The 24,020-nt window shown below is 45.8% G+C and overlaps 2 protein-coding genes across 6 annotated transcripts in view; both read left to right on the top strand.

Annotated features, from left to right (window-relative positions):
• Positions 1-19,326, top strand: part of CADM3 (cell adhesion molecule 3) — a 32,507-nt gene extending 13,181 nt beyond the window's left edge. For 2 of the 5 annotated variants that reach the window (XM_033093612.1, XM_033093613.1), the window contains 9 exons: positions 5,177-5,278; positions 7,313-7,453; positions 7,976-8,128; positions 8,840-8,977; positions 9,342-9,512; positions 11,742-11,832; positions 12,287-12,456; positions 15,209-15,334; positions 16,892-19,326. In XM_033093612.1, coding sequence (XP_032949503.1) covers positions 5,177-5,278; positions 7,313-7,453; positions 7,976-8,128; positions 8,840-8,977; positions 9,342-9,512; positions 11,742-11,832; positions 12,287-12,456; positions 15,209-15,334; positions 16,892-17,010 — 1,211 coding nt within the window. In that variant the 3' untranslated portion in view covers positions 17,011-19,326. The remainder of the gene's footprint in view (positions 1-5,176; positions 5,279-7,312; positions 7,454-7,975; positions 8,129-8,839; positions 8,978-9,341; positions 9,513-11,741; positions 11,833-12,286; positions 12,457-15,208; positions 15,335-16,891) is intronic. The other 3 variants (XM_033093617.1, XM_033093616.1, XM_033093614.1) reach the window with 3 other exon arrangements.
• A 159-nt stretch (positions 19,327-19,485) lies between these two features.
• On the top strand, positions 19,486-22,401 carry ACKR1 (atypical chemokine receptor 1 (Duffy blood group)). Its single transcript, XM_033093618.1, is given in 4 exon segments — positions 19,486-20,809; positions 20,812-20,847; positions 20,850-20,909; positions 21,371-22,401. Coding segments are annotated over 4 exon segments (1,095 nt in total). The 5' UTR covers positions 19,486-20,791; the 3' UTR covers positions 22,352-22,401.
• The last annotated feature ends 1,619 nt before the right edge of the window (positions 22,402-24,020 follow it).

The raw sequence follows: 24,020 nt of genomic DNA, 5'->3' as shown, positions 1-24,020 counted from the left end.
AGCAATCAATCAAAAGGAAATTAGTGGGTGAAAGGGCTATGTTGTCCTTTAAAATGCTGGGAGTTCTAAAGGTACTAGAATGCATAGGTAAATAAACAAAGAATTAAGAACCCCCAAGGCAACTGAGGGCAAACAGGAAGATAATGTTAAGTTTTAGCGAAGGTGCTAGAGTGCTATAAAAACATGAGGGGAGATTCCACTAGTTTTAACGGGACACGTGTAGCTTGGTTAACTAAGAGTCCCACATTATAAGGCTCTTAAGGGTGCACAAAATATCCCCCAAAAGTATAGATGAAGATATATTAAGAAATCCAGGGCCGGCCTGGTGGCTCAGGCTGCTGGAACTCCGTGCTCCTAACTCCGAAGGCTGTCGGTTCGATTTCCACATGGGCGAGTGGGCTCTCAACCACAAGGGTGCTGGTTCGATTCCTCAACTCCCACAGGGATGGTGGGCTCCGCCCCCCGCAACTAAGATTGAACATGGCACCTTGAACTGAGCTGCCGCTGAGCTCCTGAATGGCTCAGTTGGTTGGAGTGCACCCTCTCAACCACAAGGTTGCTGAGTTTGACTCCTGCAGGGGATGGTGGGCTGTGCCCCTGCAACTAACAGTGGCAACTGGACCTGGAGCTGAGCTGCGCCCTCCATAACCAAGATTGAAAGGACAACAACTTGACTAGGAAAAAGTCCTGGAAGTACACACTGTTCCCCAAATAAAGTCCTGTTCCCCCTTCCCCAATAAAATCTTAAAAAAAACAAAAAAAGAATCCAATTAAAAATATAATTCAGTGGGTAAAAGTCATATCACCACCACCACAAGCAGCCATTTTCAAAGTGCTACACTTTTTCTTTTTTAATCATATTCAGGTGAGTGTTGTTCAGGTGAGCCAACCCTGGCCAGTGATGCAGAAAGGACTCTTCCTCCTCTAACCCCTGCTCTAGCACCACGCACACAAAATACATGTTCTGCAAAGGGAGGCATTGTAGTGAAGATGTGCAGAAAGGCTGAGCTTCACGGTCAGAGAGATCTAAGTTTAAAGCCTGTCCCATCTCAACACTTATTGAATCCCATCATATGGATGAGTTACTTAACTTCCCTGAGTCTTAGTTAACTCATTCTTACTTAACATGTGCATAATAATACCTGTTAAAAGGGTTGTTCTGGAATAATGAATATAGAGCACCTAACTTGTATCTTGACACACAGAAGGTGATCGATAAATATCGATTTCCACCTCTTGTAGACATCTAGAGCTTCAGCCTCTGGATGGGCGACTCTCTTCTTTGGCCTATTTATTTGTTCTTATCCTGTTTTGTTTGCTAGTTCCTCTGCACTGGCAAATGTTGAGCCTAGTTCTCATAGTAGAAGATGCACAGCATCTGTGTTTCATTATTAAATTAGGGCCAGTATTGGATAAAAAAATTAATCAGATTTCAACCCTACCTGCAGGATCTGTATAATTTTGGAGGGAAGCCAAACTTGCAGTACAAAATAGATAGTAATGCATAATTTAAGGAAAGCTGATAAACTGTTCTAACTCAAAGAGATGAGAAATTATTTTCACCTGGGACAATCAGGGAAGATTTCTTGAAGAAGCTGCACAAAAAGTAGGCTTTAAGGATGGGTAAGGCTTAGACACGTGAAGATGGGCGAAGGGTATTATCAACAGTTATTGTAGGAAAGGTAATATATGCAAGAAAGCAAAGGGGTTATAGAAAGAATTCCAAAGAGAGTCATATGTCTGGGATATCAGGTGAGTGAAGTAAAGAAAAGAAAGCTGAAAGGCATGCTGGCATCAGAGTTTACAGGATCTAGCAGGCCAGGCTAACAAATCTGGATATGATCTGCAGACAGTGTGAAGTCAGTGAAGGTTTCTGAGCAGGGAAACAATATGACCTATATGACCAGAGGTCTCTTCATCTATTTTTCTATATGAGGGGCCTCCCCGCTCTAATGGTTCTGTGGTCTCAATGTCTGCATTTCCTTCCAACGACCCTGCCAGAGCAGAATTTTCACTATTTCCACTTCAAAGTTCATGCCAGCATTTCAGAGTACTCTCATATTCCTTTCCAATCTGAATCCACTGAGGGAATTTTGCTGATGTCATAAATGATTGGCATGATATAAATCCAAAGAAGGCTCTGTCCTTTCACAACCCAGGTAATGATTTCTTCTACTTATCCATGTTCCTGTTAACAATATTTTAATCACTCATCCTCTCCCAGGGCAGTAGCCATTCAGAATTTATTATTACAATTGTACAATTTTATAAAAACAACAAGAAAACTTAAGTACTTCTCAAAATTAGAGAGAGAAATGCCATCCCTGGGGGGGCGGGGACCCAGCTACCTCTTAAGCTGTTTCTTAAAATACTACAAACCAGACCAAGTTCCCTGTAAGCCTGCAGACAATATATCAAGCATATTTCAAATATGCCATTTATTACAGATTATTTATTATCAGTCCCCCTCATCTGAATAATTCAAATTGGTTTGAATGACCTACAATTATTTCACTTATTTATCCTACGCAGAAAAAGAAAATGCCAGCAAAATGCAGGAGGAGGGAAGGGATGAAAGGAATGTAAGCAAGGAGAACTGAATTTAGAATGCAGAAAGAAAGCACAGATGAAAGGAGAGTGAAGACTAAATCCATGCTGTTAGACAGAATATACACTCTGCCTGATTAGGACTAGGCATAGCATAGTGCCAATAGCAACTGAATGAATTACCAGACCAATTAAATTGTACTGAGTCCACTATGGTCTAAGTGCTAAAGATAAACAGACTCAAGGTATAGATGAGGAGACCAATAACCAAACATGTAAATGAGCTGAAAAGCTATAAGTAAAAGGAGCTGTTGAAAAAGCTTTGACAGCATCAACACAGAGGAAAGAGGATCCTTGAGAGGTGTGCTATTTGTGTGCCTTTAGGTAAGTCCCTGAACCTCTCTAAACCTCATCTCTAAAACCCAATTATCTGGCTGCCTACTATCTCTCAAGGTTGTTTTGACATTCAGTGAATTCATGGTTAAAATACACTCTGCAAACTCAACGTCATATTCTAAGGTATGAGATGGCTATTTCCTCTGTTCATTTGAGCAAAGGCCTATTAGTGCTTACCGTGGGCTGAGCACTAACCCTGGCTTCTTCTCCCTGTCCCTCCACCATCTCAATCTTTAGCACAACCATTTTGGCTTCCTACTGTGTGTTGAAGCAGCGCGCCCACAAATACACAACCTGGAAAATAATATGAAACACTCACCAACTTCAGGTTGCCTCAATCCTTGAGGTCCACAGAAGGCAGCAGGGTGAGAGCCTGGCACCCAGGGAGGGTCTCTGCTGGATGGGAGAGCCCTGGTCTTCTCCCTGGTCGCATTTCCTTCTCTTTTCCTCACCTTTGTTGCCTCTTTTCATCAACACTTTCCTTGTCCTCTTTCTGCCTACTTCTTTCTACCTGGTACATACTTTCTGTTTTCTCTGCTTTACTGCTCCTCCCATTTGGGCATTAGGTCTTCTGTTTGAGAACAGTAATTTCTGAAATCTCCCAGAACATGTCTGTAAAGAACGGTGGAGGAGGGCGGCGCAGAGGGGCGTCTCCATGGAGGCCTGTGAACCCCTGAAGCTATCTCTTAGAGCCCTATCCAAGAAGCAAGGACTCTCTCTTACTCTCCCTTCCTTCCCCCCTCTCTTTCCTTCCCCGTTCCCTTTGCCCTCACTCTCCCTCTGCCCTCTCCTCTCTTTCCCTTCTGATTAGGCAATTCTCTCCCTTATCCCCTTTCTTCTCCAGGACCCGAAGCCCAAGTTCCACTTCTCTTTTTAGTCTCGCACCCCCATCACCTCGTATCCCCCACCACCGCCTCTGGCCCAGCGCCCCCTTCCCGTTCTTTCCTCTCCCATCCACCCTTCCCCGCGGGTTCTCCAGAGCAAGCACGCTGGGACAATTAAAGTTATGCCCAGGCTCTGGGCAGGACGGGTAGCAGCTTGGACTTTCCTCAGCAGCAGATGACCTCACTGAATTTTGTGCACGTGATTGGCTACTTCTGGGCTTATGGCGGGAGACCCTGAAAAGAGTCCCTAGGCCTGTTTCTTTGTCCTTCCGCCTCTTTAAGTTGAATTGGGAAAATAGGCCCTTGACACTATATAGTACTTCACAAAAGGGTTTAGAGGCTACCCTCTAGGAAGAGGAGGGAGCAGAGTCAGTGATACCTGTTTCCCGGAAAATAAGACCTAGCCAGACAATCAGCTCTAATGCGTCTTTTGGAGCAAAACTTAATATAAGACCGGGCCTTATATTACATAAGACCCGGTCTTATAGTAAAACAAGACCGGGTCTTATATTAATTTTTGCTCCAAAAGATGCATTAGTGCTGATTGTCTGGCTAGGTCTTATTTTCGGGAAAACACGGTATAAAGTGGGCAATTGGACTGAGGGTGGAGGAGGAAAACTTGAGAATTGGAGTTTTCAATAGAAAGTAACAATCTAGGAAGGTGTGGAGGTAACTTCAGCCCTGTTTTGTCTGTCTTCAGTGGTATGGTCTTACCTGAAATAAATGGAGCTTCGGATTTGGATCAGGCGTTTAATTTCCAGTCTTTCTTCTTCTATTTGTATGACCTTGGGCAAGTCACTTATTCTGTTTCCACACTGCAAAGTAGTAATGATAATACCAGAGTACTGATTTTACAGGTTTATTAAAAGGATTAATGTGAAAGTATTTACTAATTATTAAACCTGTCATTATTTTAGTAGATAATATGGTGTAGCAGAAAGAATCCTGGGTAAAGAATGAAAGGTCTTTGGTTATTTTTCATTTTCTCTGTAGTGACCTTCACCAAGTCACGATTAACCTCTATGGACTTCATTGTCCTCACCTACTTATGATGTAGGAGTACTAAACCACATGACCTCTAAGACCTCTTTTGGCTATAACATTATATGATTGACTGATAAAACTTATCCTCCTTTAATTCGCCCATTTGGAGAAAGAGTTCACTTCCTTTTTCAGGACTCTAGTTAATCTCTTTCCTTTGTGAGAAATCCATCTTCTCTTGGGTATCCTGGTGAACATACTGTTCATAGGGGCCAATCTCTTACCGCACCCCCAAAAATGAAAGTATAGATCCGAAACTGCAGCAGTATATATGTAGGGCTCTTCCTTGATGGAGATTCTCTCCCCAGGCTACTGGCAGGAGCAGGATTTGGAGCTGGGAACTCTGGCTTCACTCGACGAGGCCATCAGCTCCACAGTCTGGAGCAGCCCTGACATGCTGGCCAGTCAAGGTGAGAATCCAGGCCCTCTCATCTCAGTGTCCCTCAATGCCCTCAACCATCCTCACATCACGTCCCATTCATGTGGCCTTCACCCTGTGTTCTCACTCCCCTCATTGCCACACAACTTTTCCTCCTTTCCATCTGACATTGTAGTTCTTAGTTCTATACCACCACTGTCTCTAGCACCCACTCCTTCTTCCCTTACTCCAGTATTCCCTTACTCCCTTACCTCTGTATCCTCTACACCTTTTTCCCCCCCAAAATAAAATGATTCCAGGAGGAGTGTTTTACTTAGAATAAATAATTTCTGGAAAACATAGTCAAGGTAGAAATCTTCATAAAGAACTGGGGACAATGGAATTACTAGTCAAAAATTGGTGTTATAGCTAGTAGTAAATGAAAGGCTTCCCAAACCTTTCATTGAGATATTTAAAGAATATGTCACTCCCAAATTTATGCAGCCAGTTCAGTCTGTGGCTCACTAATCTCAAAATCATAGTTTTAATTCTCAAGTTAGGTGATTATTTGAGGGCATTCCAATGAAAAAGCACTGCTTTGAGAGTCAGAAGAATAAAGTTCTAGCCCTAACTAGCATCACTGATAAATAGAATGATCTTAGGCAATCACTTCACCTCCATTGCCTCATTGTCTACATCTGTAAAATAAGGGAATAGGATTCCATGATCCCTAAGGTCCTCTTCAGTTCTAATTTTTATGATTCTAAACACTAAAATGAGTAGCCGGACTTTGTGCTTCTATTTGGAGACAGCCACCCTGAAGCACTGGTGCTTGGTATCAATTCCAGCACATGCCACCTTCACTCCTCAGGGCACTTCCTCTGCCAGGAGTACTCATTGTATGTTTCTTGGAAATGGAACTGTGGTGATCAAGAAAGAAAAAATAAGCAGACAGGACAGGAGTAAGGTCGGTGCCATAAGGAACATGGAGATCATCTAAATTATTCAATTATGGAATTAAGAAGTGTGTTTCTTGGTTTCCTATTCAGAGAAGAATAATACTAGTTAAGTAATTTACTGCCATAGAAGAAATATTCTGGGTATTTCAGAATCACAGATGCAAGGTGTTATTTTTAGTTCTGTGAAGGTCAGTGCTATTGGGTTACAGAAAGTCAGTCCTGAAGATGAGGGACTCAAAATTGGGAATCAATAGCTGCTTTTGGAAAAATAGAGGAAACAAGTGTCACATAGTCCAAGGAGCTCACAGCTATGCCTGACTAGAAGGCAGTTTGGAATTCAAATGGCTCATCCATATACCTTATTTGTTCTGTTTTAGTTTAACTTGACTAAGGAGAGAGGGATTAGAAAACTTATTTCCATCACATTGAAAGGAAAACTTGAATCCTCTGCTCTTTAACACCAAGATGGTGATTGGGGTTTGTGTGTTGGGAGGCACATAGTACTAATACTGAAAGCAATATGTTAAGGCAGCTGATGAATGAAAGGAAGTTACCATTGGAGGAATTGAAACTTCCATGTCAAAATGTTTCAGGTTTAAAAAAATCTTTCTTGTTTGTTTTGAAGTTTTATCAGTTACCTCTTATGTAAATAAATGTGCAATCCAAGGGCTGGCCTGGCCTTTCCCTCACTTTTAGTTCTGGGATTATTAGTCACAGCTGCTTCTTCTGTTCTTGCTTTTATACGCAGATGGTGGCAGAAAGGCAAAACATAGAATGACAGATGCGTATGTGTGTTTTCAAAGGTGAATGGTAGAACTCTATCAGAAAAGACACATGTGGAGTGATATGTGTAGATTTGGAGTGCCTTTATTCCTCTAAGTGTTTGTGGCCCTGTCAGTTCATTCAGCAAACATTCAACAAGTAACAGTTTTTCTGTGTATTCAAAGCAAGAAGAAATAAGGTCCCCACCACCTCTATTCCTTCCCCCTATTTCTTCCTCTGTGATGTCTTAAAAAACAGAGACCTCGACCTTGGATGGTCTTAATTAGATGAGGTGGACCTTGGTCCAGAAATGGGTAGAGGGGCTAGGGTTTACTCAGGCAACTAACTGTATTCTACTCCTGCAGACAGTCAGCCCTGGACATCTGATGAGACAGTGGTGGCTGGTGGCACCGTGGTCCTCAAGTGCCAAGTGAAAGACCATGAGGACTCATCCCTGCAGTGGTCTAACCCTGCCCAGCAGACTCTCTACTTTGGGGAGAAGAGAGGTAGAGTCTCATGAGTTATCTCTCTCTGTGGCAACCATGGGCTGGGGAAGGGGACTGCAGCACTGAGGGGAAATGTCCCTGTAGTCCAGAAACAGGGACTGTAGTCCCTGTAGGCTAAGAAGCATGAAGGTATGCTATTTGAGGAAGCAAAAAGCCGTGGGCTCCCCAGCTAGTTTCAGAGAAACTTCAGTATCATAGCTTGACCTAGGCCATGGGTCTCTGACCTAGGTCTTATAGGGTCCTGGGGTGACTTTACCCCAAAGGAGCAGTAAGAAACAGCTGATATCAGTGTTGTGTCTGATGAGAAAGCCCTTGAGGTCCAACCTTCTTTTCTGAGTATCTCTCTGGCTACAGTGCCCAAGGGCCCAGGAAAATGACTGAATGACCCAAAGACTGCTCAAATTCAGGAGCAGATTTTCCCCCATGCCCCATATCATCCCAAAGAAGCTGACCTGGGATTGAAGATAAATATGAAAGATGCCAGTAAAAGCCTTGCTTCCAATTCTCCCAATTTCCCCCCAGCCCTTCGAGATAATCGGATTCAGCTGGTTAAATCCACACCCCATGAGCTCAGCATTAGCATCAGCAATGTGGCCCTGGCAGACGAGGGCGAGTACACCTGCTCCATCTTCACTATGCCTGTGAGAACTGCCAAGTCCCTCGTCACTGTGCTTGGTGAGGCTCCCAAACCCCAGTGTCACCACAGCATGCTCCGTGCAAACAAATCTCCCTAGGTGGGTCCCTGAAGGAGCCTAGAGCCAGGCAAGTCTCCAAGCCTTTTGGAAAAGTTCAGCCTGTATTTCCTTTGCTACGGAATGACATGCAAAGAGCACTGAGTTCTAATCCTTTCTCCTCTACTTACCACTTATTCTGGGACAAATTTCTTACTCTCTATGAAGTTGAATTCCTTAACCAGTAACAGAAAGATGATGATGTCTGTTCCAACTACCTCCTATGATTGTGTGAGGGAAACAAAAGAAGTACATGTAATGTATGATAATAATGTTCAAGTCGAGTACTCTAGTTGCTTACACGCTTCCATGTAAGCATCCTATACTTCATCCTATATTTCAATTTCCTTCTTTGCTTCCCTGAGCTTCACACTATTTCTGTGGCCACCCAGTTGTGCTGTGGGGTGTCAGTTCACGTATCATTTCTCAGATATGGTTTATCTCCCTAATACCATACCTTCCCCCCACCCCCCAAGGTCTTCCTTCCTGGTCCTCAGGGAAGAGATCAAAGAGAAATATATCTAGTCTTCTCCTCATCATAAATCAAAATAGAACCCAAATATCTTGACCCCCACAGAGGCCATCTCAGCAGGGAGAGCTGAGTGTGACCTCATGGCCTCTCCTTCATATCCTGGCCATCCCCTATGCATGGTAGGAATCCCACAGAAGCCCATAATCACTGGCTACAAGTCATCATTACGGGAAAAGGAGACAATCATCCTAAACTGTCAGTCTTCTGGGAGCAAACCTGCAGCTCAGCTCACCTGGAGGAAGGGTGAGCAAGAGCTTCCTGGTAAGTTTCTTCTGCCTTGGGGTTACAGGAGGAGGTGGTGCTGAGGGGAGGAGAGGAGAGAGGGAGGGGAAAATGTCCATATGTCTGTGTATGTGCACATAAGGTATGATATAGAAGGAAAAAGTGGGAATGACAGATATTCTGTGTATACTGTGTGTGTGTGTGTGTGTGTGTGTGTGTGCATGTATGCAGGTGCCTACATTCTCCTTGTGTGTACATACCCATTTCACAACTTTCTAAGTTTGTCTAAGTTGAGACTCACCATCTGTATGTCTACAGTGGGACCCACACAATATCTGTATGTTAGTGCTCACTCTGTATCTATGTGTGTGTGCATGTATGTGTGTCTGTTTCTGCACTCTAGGAGAACCAACCCAAATACAGGAAGATCCCAATGGTAAAACCTTCACCGTGAGCAGCTCAGTGATGTTCCAGGTTACCCGGGAAGATGATGGAGTAGACATCCTATGCTCTGTGAACCATGAATCTCTAAAAGGAGCTGACAGATCCTCCTCTCAACGCATTGAAGTTTTATGTATGTTATGGGCTTGTGGGTGAAGACGGATCAGGTATGAGATGGGGAGTGGGGAAAAGGAAAGTGCAAGTAACTATATGTGAAGCAACAGGCACACATGAGTGGATAGGTAAAAACAAAATGAGACAAGAGGTGACAGGATTAGCCAAGGGTCAGCAAATGTTTTCTGTAAAGAGCCCAAAAGCAAACACTTTAAGCGTTAGGGGTCATATGGTCTCTGTCTCAACTACTTACCTCTGCTGTTGTTGCAGGAAAGTAGCCATAGATGATATGTAAAACAAACTAATATGGCAGTGTTCCAATAAAACGTTATGCACAAAAACATGTAGCTTGTAGCTCCAAGGGGTAAGTTTACCAACCCCCAAGGTAGGTCAGTGTTATGCAGCTAGCTTGTAAGTTGTAGTGGTAACTAAAACAAATCAAGAATTAGAAGATGCATGTTCTAGTCTACCTTCCACCACTTACTATCCGTGTGATGCTAAGAAAATTACCCCACTGAGCTTGGTGTTTTATTTGCTAAATGAGAAGATGAACGTGGGGATCACTAAGTCTTATTCTTTTAGTCTAACACACTATAGTTTAAAGAAAATACAGGTGGTAGGAAACACAGTCTCTCTGGCATCATTATTTCCAGATCTTTTCCCTACTGTACTCCCCTATCTGCTGTAGCTTTATGATTTTTCTTGGGATTCTGACCCAAAATGGCCACTCCTAACCTTTCCAAGGATTCTTATCCCTCTATGGAATCTGTCTTGAGTAAGGACAAGGAATTTCCCTCCTCACCTGAGGAAATTTGGATATTTTCAAAAATAATTTTTCTTAGTGGAGGAACCAAGGGGAAAAGAAAATATAATAAAGTGCAAGGGCAGAAGACAAAGAGTTGTGAAGTAATGCATTTTTTGTCCTAACTTATCTAAAGGCTGGGTGTTTTTCTAAAATAATTAACACCCTTAATCTCTTTGTGGAAGATCCAGGCCCAAATTCAGTGCTATTTAAATCAGTTGCTAAACCCATTGCTGAAACTCGAACATGAGGTAGGTTTGGGGTGTCATCACTTTGTGGTTAGCAGACTCTCAATCTGGAAGCAAACAACCTGGATTCTAGCTGCAGTTACTTACTAGCTGTGTTACTTTCACCAAAGTATGTGATCTTAGTGGTTTCTTCTTACTTCACTAAATTTTCCTGAGAATAAATGAAACAATATCTATGAAAGCACTTTGTGAACTTCAGAGTTCTATATAGCTATAAGTTCTGAGGGCAAGGCCCTTGGTCTTGCTTGGGGTTCTTCCCCTAAGACTGGTCCCCGGCCAGGGCTAATGAAGGCCCTCCCCAGTCTGATCCACAAAGATTTCTATGTTAGGTACCAGACCATTGGGCAGTTACTCTCCAGGGAGCTTTTTGGCCTAACTGATCAGTATTCAGTCAACAATTGCTATACTCTAGGTACTGTGCTAGAGGTTTCTATGGCTGTAGGGCCCAGGAACACCCATTCTCTTACCTGGCCTGATTCTCTTTGTCCTATTTGATTTGACTGAAACACCTTCTTAAACTGGTTATTAAGGTTGGCTCTATCCTTAGGAGAAGCTCAGCCTCTTTATCTGTTGTTCTAAACCAGCATCTGGTTGTATTGTTCTATACGGCCTTCTGGAGCTAGCCTCCTCAACAGCCTTTTGGGGTCAGTGGCAGATGCCACTGTTCCTTAACAGAGCCGATCTATATCGTGTCAGTGCCTTTTTGCAGCCAAAATATGACCCTCATCTCTTGCTATTTCAAAGCTCTCACTTCATTTTTTGAACTGATCACTAAAAATGTTTTTTTTCAAGTGTTGTTTCCAGTTTAAGCTCCCTTGCAGAGCAGAGGATTCAGAGGTTGAGAGCTCAATAAATTATCAAGTTCAAGTGTATTTGTTCTGTCATCAATATGTATTAAGTCCCATTTATGTGCTAGGCAGTGTGCTAGGCACAGATGAACCAGTGACACCCCTTCTCAGCTCTCTGTTAAGACATCTCTTGGATCCTCACCAAAGACAGACCTTCCGGAACCCTACCTCTACGAGTCCTCCACACATTCAATGATAATAGCGGTCTTTGCTTACAGAAGTAAGGGGAGAAAGGTCTTTGTTTATGGCGTCTTGGGCTGCTGAGGCATTTAGGTGTAGAAGCTGTAATGTATAACTAGATGATTTTGTGGAAGTGGGATTTTGCACTGACATCATTTCCTTCTCCACAGATACACCAACGGCAAAGATTAGGCCAGACCCTCCACATCCCCGTGAGGGCCAGAAGCTGTTGCTACACTGTGAGGGTCGTGGCAATCCCATGTAAGAAGATCCATTTCCTGACCTCTAATACAGCTCCATACTCTCAAATTGTGATTTTCATTTAAAGTCTTTCAATCTCCTCTGTATTGTATGAGCCTCTCATTTTCCCTGACACTGTCTAACAACATCCATCCTTTATTTTTCCTGCAAAGAGCAGAAGTGGGGAGGGACCCCTCCCTGGTTCCTTGAGGTTCCCATAAGGAACCAAGTTACAGTAAGATACAAATTAGTAAATCTCTTGTTTCCCAAAATTCAACCCCAAGCCTCAGAGCGGCTCAGTGTCCCTGGCTCCTATAACTTTTTGCACTTGCATCAAACAGTCCTTGACTTCCCTGCTCCCAGTGTGTGTGTGTGTGTGTGTGTGTGTGTGTGTGTGTGTGTGTGTGTGTTTAATCTCTCTTTAGCTACCTGAGCTACTTTCTCCTGAACACCTGGGATTTCTTTGCCTCAACAGCCCCCAGCAGTACCTATGGGAGAAGGAGGGTAGTGTGCCACCCCTGAAGATAACCCAGGAGAGCGCTCTGATCTTCCCATTCCTCAACAAAAGTGACAGCGGCACCTATGGCTGCACAGCCACCAGCAACATGGGCAGCTACAAGGCTTACTACACTCTCAATGTGAATGGTGAGCCCACCTCCAGCATCCCTTTTCTCTGTTCATCTTGCACTCTTGTCTATCTCCTGAGAACACCCCCAGATGGTGCTTGGAAGTGGGCTAAAGGGACAACAGCCCCCTATCTAGGGCCTGAACACTCAGGCTTCAGATCCACTCTGAAATGTGCAATAAGGAAAGACCAGTAGAATGGAAGGTTCCCGTCAGACTTTGTTTAGCAGTGACACCATCCTCCGATCCCTGCACTCACCTGGCAGCAAGCATAATAATTCTGTGTTTAGAGGCCCAGAGCCTCTCAAGTATGGGTGTAGATGCATTGCCCTTTGCAATAGGCTGTTCTCAGAGTTGCTTCTCCTGTGACTAGTATGAGATGCATCCTGCTGCTCATCTCCTGTCCTGCAGACCTGGGTCCAGGCAGAAATGGAGATAAGTTTGTACTATGCTGAGAACTAGTCAGAAGCTTTTCTCAGATGCCATATCTTCTAGAGGGGCTAGGTGATGCTTCTTCTCTGAAGTTCTTCCCAAAGGTACAACTACCAAACCCAGTTTCAGGAGAAGAGATAGGCTAGCACAGAGGTGCCTTTATAGAAATTTTTGAAGATCCCAATGGCAGTCTTATAAGCCTTTCCTCAGAATAGAGGAAATGCATTGTGGGGGTGGGGAACATCAGAGTCTCCCTGAACATCAGAGTGCAATGCCCATTAAAGCAGTAAAGGGAGAACATCCAGGCCTCTCAGGGATAAGAGACCATTGTGTCTGGATGGGGTGATTCCAAATCCAGAGCAGACCTCAGGTGTGGGAACTGCCTCAGCACAAGAAACAAAGCTACTGCAGGATGCCAGGAACAAGGACAATGCATTGAGGTCCGGTATCCCCAGATCTCTCCAGACCAACTCCGATGATGATTGGCAGTGGGAGAAAGTTCTTGTTCCTTTATGATTGGCCTCTTGCTGATCTGCCTTGCTCTGTACAGGAAAGCCAGTCCTGTTTGACCTAACTGCTTCCAGTGCTGACGCCTGGTGGTAGAATAAGTTACTGCATCTTTCAGGAATATCCTAAGCAGTACTGTGTTTCCCCAAAAATAAGACCTAACCAGAAAATAAGCCCTAGCATGATTTTTCAGGATGACATCCCCTGAACATAAGCCCTAATGTGTCTTTTGGAGCAAACATTAAAATAAGACTCGGTCTTATTTTCGGGGAAACACGGTGTTGATCCCCACCTGCCTGGAATGAAATTAAATAGATTTCTACCTATGGAAAGGGGCCTGTCATGGATGACCCCAGAGGTCATTTTGGCCATGGAAAGCTATCTTTTTTTAGGGAATTTCCATCTCCCTAGTCTCTGGAATAATTATCCAGGATTTATTTTTAATATGAACTGTGTCTCACATACTCCCTGGGAGAAAGACAGTGGGTAACCTCACTCTGCTTCCTCCAACTTATTACCATCACACCCCCACCATGATATGATTATCATGGAGCCCCCAGGCCAATCCTCTCCCTCCCTCCTAAGTAGAACATTAAAAGACAGAGCATAAATGTTTTCTTTCAAATAAGGTACAGACAGGCAAGGAACTAAAAAGCTGGCCCAGTTAAGCCTGAGGAGACATAAGGAAGGAAAGACAAAATATATAAGGAGTCAGTGAAGTATCAAGACTCAAGCCAAGTCTATGGAAAAACAATAGCTCTCCCATGGGTAGGAGAGTCATATCTATGGCGAGTATAATTTTGGACATATCAGTACTGTATCCTGAGCCTGTGGAGCCTTCTCAGGCATTTGGGACTCTGCTATGGCTGGTGCCGTCCTTGGCATGCCTGACCTATCTGTGCTGTGGGAATCAATCCTCAGTAGAGGCTTCTTTGGGAGGACAGATTCTCTATCCTATAGCAGAGATGTTGGCCATCATTGGAGGAAGCACAGTGGGACTTCTATGAAGGAAGTCTTTGTCCTTCCCATAAACCTTTGGATGGTGGGAAGTGAAAATGGATTGCAGATCTTCCTAATGAGACTTGCTAGAGGATTAGGGTTTTGCTGGAACTCTAAACTCCCTGCCAAGAAGGAACACTGTTCTTTATCAAAGGGGTCACAGTCTATCATCTTTTGTAAAGTATTGTCAAAGTGCCTACTTTTTGGATCCATCAGTTTTTCTCTGCTCCTCTATGTAATCTCAGGGCAATGGGTGGATAGATTGAGAATAGGTTGAGTAGCCCCTCTAGAGAAGCCAGCTCAGAATAGCAAGCAGACAGGAGAGTAAGTGAGTATGGGGGATAGGGAAGGGATACTCTGATAACCCAGAAATCAGAAGAAAGAAAGATAGCGACATAAATAGAGACAGACAGGGAGAGAGAAAAAGAGGAAAGAAAGAGACAGAGAGACAGACAGAGAGAAAGAGACAGAGACAGAGACAGAGAGAGAGAGAGAGAGAGACCAAGAGATGATTTAAATGTTAAAGCAATGATCTTTGACTTGGCCAAGAACAAACTTCAATGCCATGAACTCAACTTAAAGGGTTAAATGGGAACAGATTTATATATTTATTCATGAATGCATCAATTTTATTTAAATATAACTATGTTCTATGCACTGTGTAAGAAACTTGGGTAGAAAATAAGGCGTATTCCCTTTGCTGAATGATGCCACTCCATTCTCCTGATGTTAGTCCATGTTCTCTGCTGTGTGAGATTATCTGTGACCAGGTCAGAAATGCTATCAGATTAAGGTTTTTCCCAGATCTGACTGTGTGCACTCCCCCTCCCTCCAGACCCCAGTCCGGTGCCCTCATCCTCCAGCACCTACCATGCCATTATTGGCGGGATCGTGGCTTTTGTCGTCTTTCTGCTGCTCATCCTGCTCATTTTCCTTGGCCACTACTTGATCCGGCACAAAGGTCAGATTTGCGAGAAAATCGGCAGGAGAACTTGGGCGTGGGTAGGGAGTTAGGTTAGGGACAGGCAGGTAGGAGCTGTCTGCAGGAAGGGCCTTTGGAGACTCAGTCAGCCCCTTGGAGTGTTTGAAAAAGAATGCAGCCAACCTTGTGATAATGGAAAACCTCATTACTTGGTCATCATCCAGTAAAATCAAACTTCCCACATAGTCAGCTGCTGCTCCCATGCTGCTTTGCTGCCAGGGTGTTCTGCTATAAGCAGAGAACTGTGAAACTCTGCATCTTCTTCCCATTTCTTCCTATACTTTCTTCCTTTTGTTTAGCCTTATTTTCCTTGGCCTTTGACCTCCCCACCCCTTGTCCCCACAACATCTGTTTTCTTTCCTCCCCTCTCCTTTATGCACACCATGTCTTTCTACCCTCTCCTCACACACCTTCCTCTCAGATGTCCCCTTCTGTTATAACTTCTAGCCAGTAGCTGGACTACACCAACTGATCAAGTATTAGCCAGCTCTCAACTGTCTTGTACATGGAGCTGACATAGCAGTTTCCCTAACACTACCTTACATGCACACATACACATGCACACATGCACATATAGGCACACATACAGACATGCATACACACATACACTACACATACACAGACACACACACATTCATACACATATATTCATATACACATGCACATATGCAGTCTGACAATGAAGTTCACAAACTTGTTGCAATGATGTTGCTAACCTTTTTTGATATCAGAGGGAATATTCATTATGAATTTTTACCAACTGGAAAAACAGTTAACCATGTTTACTGTTTGGAAGTGCTGAAAGGGCTGCATGAAAAAGTTAGACGAAAACGACCTGAACTTTTTGCCAATAATTCATGGCTTTTGCATCACAACCATGCTCCAGCTCACATGGCCCTGTCTGTGAGGGAGTTTTTAGCCAGTAAACACATAACTATATTGGAACACCCTCCCTACTCACCTGATCTAGCCCCAAGTGACTTCTTTCTTTACCCAAATATAAAGGAAATATTGAAAGGAAGACATTTTGATGACATTCAGGATATCAAGTGTAATATAATGACAGCTGTGATGGCCATTCCAGAAAAAGAGTTCCAAAATTGTTTTGAAGGGTGGACTAGGCGCTGGCATTGGTGCATAGCTTCCCAAGGGGAGTACTTTGAAGGTGACTGTAGTGATATTCAGCAATGAGGTATGTAGCACTTTTTCTAGGATGAGTTTGTGAACTTAATTGACCTCGTATACACACATGTACCCATATACACACACATACACACACACCATTATTTTTTTGCCTGTGTTATTAATGAAATTCTCATTAAAAGCAGGATTCATTAATTCATAAGGGTGTGGTCAGGTGATGGATATTGGCAGCAAAATACAAGTTAGGTCAGGTATGCGGCTTTCTTCCTCCCTAGAAGAAAGCTCTAAATAGGAGAAAAATGAGAGGAGCAAGGTGTGGATGGGTAGGTGGGCAAGCGGGGCTTCAAAGTCTGGAAACTGCACTTGAAAAGAGGAGTCCCTATCTCTCCCCAGGAACCTACCTGACACATGAGGCTAAAGGTTCTGACGATGCCCCAGATGCTGACACAGCCATCATCAACGCGGAAGGCGGGCAGTCGGGCGGGGACGACAAGAAGGAATATTTCATCTAGGGTGACCACCCACCTCCTGCGCCCCTCAGGGGCCCCATGGGGACTGCTGGGGCCATCACCAACCCGGACTTGTACAGAGTGACCCCGGGGCCGCCCCTCCTGCTTGCTCCCTAGACTCCCCACCCCCTGTACAGAATGTCTGCTTTGGGTGCAGTTTTGTACTCGGTTTGGAATGGGGAGGGAGGAGGGTGGGGAGGAGGGAGGGTTGCCTCAGCCCTTTCTGTGGCTTCTCTGCATTTGGGTTATTATTATTTTTGTAACAATCCCAAATCAAATCTGTCTCTAGGCTGGAGGGGGAGGGGCCCTGGGGTGAGGAAAGCAAAAAACTTGGAGCTTTAGGAGGAGAATGAAGGTGGCGGGGTAAGGACAGGAAAGGAGCAGAGCTGGTTTGGTAAGGGCTCTTACCAGGCCCCCATCCTCTACAGCAGAGCAGCTTCCTGGACTTCTCTGGGAATGGGGAGGTTGTGAGCAGGAGCTAGAGGTGGCCTTTCCTCAGCTGAATTCACACACCTGGAACTATGGACAGAGATGCAGGTGCCTCTCTGACACCCATTCCACCACGATAGGAAAGGTGTGAATGGGGGAGTCCCTGAGGAGATGTGACCTGCAGATGGGATGCAACCACACAGAGACCCAGAGCTTCCACATGGGGAGGACGTGAGTCCCTGCCAGAAGTAGATTTGGAGAGGAAGTTGGCAGAGATGGCCCCATCCCCCCCTTGATCCCCAGGATGAATGAAGCCAGGCCCTTTTCACAGGAACCACCCTTGAGGATAGCAAGGCAAGGCTGCCCCTCCTTGTTCTGGCAGCTGTGGCAGTGGCGCTCCTCTGGGCCTAACTGTGTCTGCTTCCCCTGCTTCCCTCCCCAGGGTCCCCTCACTCTCACTCAAGCCCTGGACTGTTGCTCAGCAACCACTCCTCCTATGGCATTGCTCAGCAATTCCTCTTCCCACACTGTGCTGCTTTGCCCCTCTCAGTTCCTAAGCCTTCCCTTAGTTTTCCTCCCTTCCCCAGCAGCCAGGCAGACATAACCATGAAGATACTAAAAGGAGTTTCACTGCACTGAGCTGTTTCCTGCCCAAAGGAAGGGAATAATGTGAACTCTGTGAGTGTGAGGATGTGTATGTGTGTGTATATCTATGAGAGGCAATGAGGCAGGTCCTGGGCAGGTGGGCGGGCTGTGGGACATGTAATGGAGGGCTGTGGAAGTGGAGGATTCTTAACCAGCTTTGAACCTCCTCTGGGAGGTTGCTCCATCCTTGAATTTCCATGCCACCTCCAGTGTCCATCTGTCATCGAGAAAACAGTCCTAGGATGCATTGTGCTCAGTTGCCCATCTCACTTCACCCTAAAACATAGAGCATCAAACCCTGCCTCAATCTCCCTTCTAAGAGCTATGGAGTCAGTGCCACAGCCTTTGCTATGCATCCCTCAGGCCTCTCCCTGGCCCTGATCCTGGAAAGACCACTGCCGTTTCATTTTCCCATAGTCTGTACCCAGTGAGTTGAGGGCTAGGAGTGAAACATGTCTCCTTCCCATCTCTACCCCTGCTTTTGATTTTCTGTTTTCCTTTGTGGCCCAAGCTGGTTGCCATGGAGATGAGGTTGCTCACCCACCCTGTCCAGCCTGTTACCCTGTCTCAGAACCAAGATGCTCCTTGGCACTGCTGTCCCTCCTCCAGCATGTCTTCCCTGCTCTAACAACCCAGGGGAGTGCAACATAGAGGGAGCTGTATCCAACAGGTCTGACCCAAACCCCTCAGTTCAGGTCATACCGCTGTGGATCTTCTAGCCACTGGTTAGGGCCCTGGGCATCACAGGCAACCCTGCCCATCTAAGCCAGGGCCCCTCCTCTTACAGCAGCAAGACAGCCTAGGGCCTCAGGCCTTTTGGGCTCCTGTCTCCCAGCACCCGCTTTTGGGAAAATGACTTTTCCTCTTTGAGCTGAACCACTCTATCCATATTACACAGAAGCCATATTTGTACCGGGGGCCGGGGGGGCGGGGGGTGAAGGGTCCTTGTGCTGTGTGTGTCTGTCTGTGGGCTAAGGGTGGGGAAGGGAGCAGGAAGGGGATCGTGTATCTTTATAATCTTTCTAACTCTCTTGTGCTAATCTCAGAGGGGCACCCTCAATATATCTGGATCACCGTGTTGCTTGGCTGCCTCCTTCTTGCTGTTCTTGCTCCTGTGGGGATGCATGTGTAAGGATGGCTCTGCTGGTACCCCCTACACCTGGTACATCCAGGGGTCATGTGTGCCTCACCAGGCTACCCTTCCAAGGGCATCTCTGTATGGAAACAATATAACTCTCCAAGGGAGAGATGTGTCTACTTCCTTTGGCTGGGCGCTTGCTTTCCAGAGTTTGGGGTGAGGCAACTGACTGCTCCTAGGCAGTGCTGGAGAAGGAGGAAATGCAGGTGAAGATACTATCAAAATCATTCCAGGACAGCGTCAACAGACCCTCCAAACTCATTTTCTAGCCCCCCTCATGTTGAACCTGAGGCTAGAGCTACTGTCCTGGGAGAAAAGGGGACAGTCTCTATAAAGTCCCCATTCTTTTGCAACTTGGCTTCCCTATTTTACCTACAGGCACCCCTATGTGAATAGAAAGGAGATTCTTGGCAGGACTGGAGTTAAAGCACCACATGTTTTCTTGGACAAATGAAGTAGCCCTCTTTAATTCACCATTCTGACTTGGACACTACATACTACATGACTCATCCCTTCCAACGTCCAGACTAAGTCTCCCTAACAGAGGAAATAAAATGCGGGGAAAGGGGTGACGAAACAGCAGAGATCATGGGACAGCAGCTCGGGGGGGAAAGGGTTACCAGAGAGCAACCCTGTCAACTTAGGGGGTTCCGCCTGCAGGGTAGACACCCTTTCTGTCTGTCAGCTGCAGAGAAATAGCAGCTGTCCCCATATAAGAAACTTTATACAGTTTATACATTGAGATGTTAGGTCAATGCAGCAGTTCCAACCTTTGTGTCCCCAACAGAAGTAAGAGTAGAGAGTACCCCAGAAGCAACAGGCCCATTTGAAAATATCCCATTGTCCCCCAGAGCCTGCTCTAACTTGTCAGGGAAGATACATTCACTGCACTTATAGTTGATGAGGCAAATGCCCTGTCACTACCTGAAGGTTGCTTCATGATGCTACCGCCCAGCCCTCTTACCAGCTGCGCCCCAGCCCTCACACTGAAATACCCACACCCAGACACTTGCCTCAGATATGTGCACACGATACACAGCCACACACATAGATAAATAAGCACATTCTTGTACCCAGGCTGATACACAAAGAGCCCCCCACCCTCACACATATGCCACTTGGGTTGTCACCATCTCATGCATCCAGCCACAAGCACCACTAATACCCCATCCCTTAAACACATGACTTTTGAATTATCCTTGGATCAACTTCAAGGGGGTGAAGGAGCAGTGAGTCATCCATTGCCTTTCCCTCGAACTTCCCAGCATGTCTCCTACCTCTGTTTCATACTTCACCCCTGACCCCTTCTTCCTTCCTTGTGCTTAAAGAATCTTTGCTGGAAAGCCCTCTGGCTTCTCAGCTTCCCTTTCCACCTTCTGGAAAATACCCACTTTTTGGTCCCCACCTTTTTCCTTTCCCGAGTGCAGGACCACACCAGCGGAATCCAACCTCAAAACAGGAAGCCTTGGGCCAGTGTCCCACATGAGCCTGAGGCTTAGGCAAGCAGTGGGCGTGGGGTAAAGACTTCCTGAATGTACTCCCCGTGCCACCCCATGGCCCTGCCCAGAACTGATGGCCTTCATTACTCCCTGACATTTATCTTGGAACCACAGCCAGTGACAGAACTGTCCCAGCCCTTCTCGCTGCCTGCCCTGACCCCAGCAGTGTTATGGGGAACTGTCTGCACCGGGTGAGTGTGGGATGGAACCCACAGCCCCCACCTCTGCCCCTACTACCCTTCTGTGTGCCCCTCTGTCTTTATACCACTTTCCTTCCCTCCTCATTTCTTATCCCTTCCCTCTTTTTCCCTCTCTCCTTCTTATGCAAGTCTCCTAGGTTTCCCATTATTGTCCTTATTTGTCTTTTAGTCAGTTCCACCCAAGTCTCTTGTCCCTCCAAACTTCCCCTGCTCTCCAGTCTTGCCCATTGCTTTTCCAGTACTGTTCTGTGACTCTGCTCTTTCACAGGCTCCTCAGTCTCCATGTGTTGTCCTTTTCTACCATCCCCACTGCATCCAACTCCTCCAGCCCCCTTGTTCTCCAACCTCAGCTTCCCCTCTATTCTTCCCCTTCCCTTTCCCCTCAGTTCCTGGGAGACTCTTCAGTGGGGTAACTAGATGCTCTGATTGTCCCCTCTGGGGATGTCCTCCAGGTGGATTCCTCCCCTATTGATGAGAACTTCAGTAGCATTGCCTTTGGAGATGACTTTTCAGATGAGTGGAATAATTCCTATGGAGAAGCTGACTATAACTACACTGGACTTGAAGCAGCTGCCCCCTGCCGCTCCTGTAACCTGCTGGACAAGTCCTCACTGCCCTTCTATAGCCTCACCAGTGTCCTGGGCATCCTAGCGAGTGGAGCTATCCTCTTCGCTCTTCTCAGACCTCTCTTTCACTGGCAGCTCTGTCCTGGCAGGCCAATCCTGGCACAGTTGGCTGTGGGCAGTATCCTCTTCAGCATTGCTGTGCCCATCCTGGCACCAGGCCTAAGTGGTGTCCACAACAGCCACCTGTGTCACGTGACCCATTTGGTCTGGTATAGTTCGGCCTTTGCCCAAGCTTTGCTGATAGGCTGCCGTGCTTGCCTGGGCCCCAAACTTGGTGCAGGCCAGGTCCCAGGCCTCACCCTATGGCTCACCCTGGGACTTTGGGTAGTGGCAGTCCTATTGGGGCTGCCCATCACCCTAGCCAGTGACATTTCCAGTGGACTCTGCACGCTGACATTCAGACGGGGCATTTTACAGTTTATGCACACTGCTGCCTGTTTTGCTATCTTTATCTTGTTGCCACTGGGTTTATTGGGAGCCAAGGGGCTAAAGAAGGTATTGGGCAAGGGGTCATGTCCCTGGGTAGATATCCTGTGTGTCTGGTTCATTTTCTGGTGGCCTCATGGAGTACTTCGGGTATTGGACTCCTTAGTAAGGTCCAACTTCTTGACATTGTCATCATGTCCAGCCCAGCAGGCCCTGGACCTGCTGGTGCACCTGGCAGAAGCCCTGGCAATATTACACTGTGTGGCTACACCCCTGCTCCTAGCCCTGTTCTGCCACCAGGCCACTCGCACTTGCTTGCCCTCCTTGCCTCTCCCAGCAAGACAGTCCTTTCATCTGGACACCCTTGGAAGCAAATCCTAGCTCTCTTCCCACCTGTCAACCTGAATTAAAGTCTACACTGCTTTTATGAAGCTGGTGGTTACTTATTTTGTCTGGGGATATAGAGTAGAGGAAGGAAAAGAGATGGAGGGAGGAGGAGCAAAAGGAGAAGAGAGAGAGAGAGAGAGAGAGAGAGAGAGAGAGAGAGAGAGAGAGAGAGAGAGAGAGAGATATTTCATGCCAGACTTTCCGTGGTTTCTCTAGCTGGCCTGAGAGAAAGTGAATTATGTAAAAATATCCTTAGGGCACACAGGTGTACTCTTGAGGTATGGGGTTACTGCTATCTCTTTCAAGGGTAAAGAGAAGGGGGACAAGGGTATAAGGGGAGTACCAAAACTTGAAAAACTAGAAGAGATGGCTTAGCGGTAAAGAAAAGAAGTTGCTACAGAAAGCAAATGAAAAGAATAGCAACTGTAGAGAGCAAAGCAGAGAGGAGTGAAGATGAGCCCAGATCATGACACCCCTCCCTGTTTGGCCTGTCCTACTTTCCTCTGTGCCTTCTCTCTCCCTGATAGCTGCTGGGTTTGTTTAGAGATCAGGGTGGTGGTGGGGAAGATGGAGAGAAGCATCCTGGGGGACCTTACTTAGTCTAGGGTATATATCAAGATAATTATAGAAGCCACTTCCTAGGAGTCATCTCTCTGAGGTTGATTCCTCAGGATGATCGTAATCCCCATGTGTGTATGTATGTGAGTGTGTGTGTGTGTGTGTGTGTGTGCACGTGCACACATGTCTGTCTGTCTCAATCTGTTAGAACCCACATCCATATTAGATGCATGCATGTAATAATATATGTTGACATGTGTGCTTGACTCTCCATCAGTGTCTGAACTGCACACACCTGTGTGTGTGCTGTGACCTCTCACAGGCCCCCTCCACTTCATTCTGTTCTCCATCCTTGTTCTCAGGGTATGGAATCAGAGTTTCTTTACCCATGAGTTTCTTTACCCTGGTCTCTGTGCCTAGTCTTTTCTGTGTAGGTTGTATACAGGGAACTAAAAATCAAAAAGCATGAGAAACTTCAAGGGGAAGGGAACTGACTTAATTCATTTCTGCTTAAAATCCCTCAGTTTCCATTTTAAACCCCAGCTCTTGGAATAAGCCTTTCTTTTCCACACAAATCTGTCCTCCCACCTTCCACATTATACCCCTATGCCTTGGATGTCTCTTCCTTAAATACCCCCTGATTCTTTGACTGCTAGTCTTGATCCTGGAGGCTTTTTCTCAATCCCAACACAACCACATTTAGGCGATGATTGGAAGGACAATGAATAAACCCCTCCTCATAAGGGGAACAACCTCTACTGCCACCAGCAAATTCACCCTCTACCCAAGATCACACACACACACACACACACACACACACACAGAGAAAATGAGCTCCTCCCTCCAATCCAATTAAAAGCTGGAAAACTTGAGGGGAAGCCTTACATCTGAATTCACATGTGTTCTTTCCATTTTTCAAAGATGAGCTATACCTGACTCCTACCTCACACCAATTCTGCTTGACTTTTTGGGCTTGGTGATAAATAGTAGAGTGCAGGAGAGGAGCAGAGATGAGCTAGAGCATCCTAGGCACGTGATGCAAAAGGCTTGGGGAATTTTCCTGGGTGGGTGCAGCAACAAACCCTCTGAAGCCCCCACCTCCTGT

The sequence above is a fragment of the Rhinolophus ferrumequinum genome, chromosome 22 (assembly GCF_004115265.2).
Source record: "Rhinolophus ferrumequinum isolate MPI-CBG mRhiFer1 chromosome 22, mRhiFer1_v1.p, whole genome shotgun sequence".
Lineage (NCBI taxonomy): Eukaryota > Metazoa > Chordata > Mammalia > Chiroptera > Rhinolophidae > Rhinolophus > Rhinolophus ferrumequinum.
Note: the sequence above shows the minus strand (reverse complement) of the source record. Positions and strands in the feature narration are given on the sequence as shown.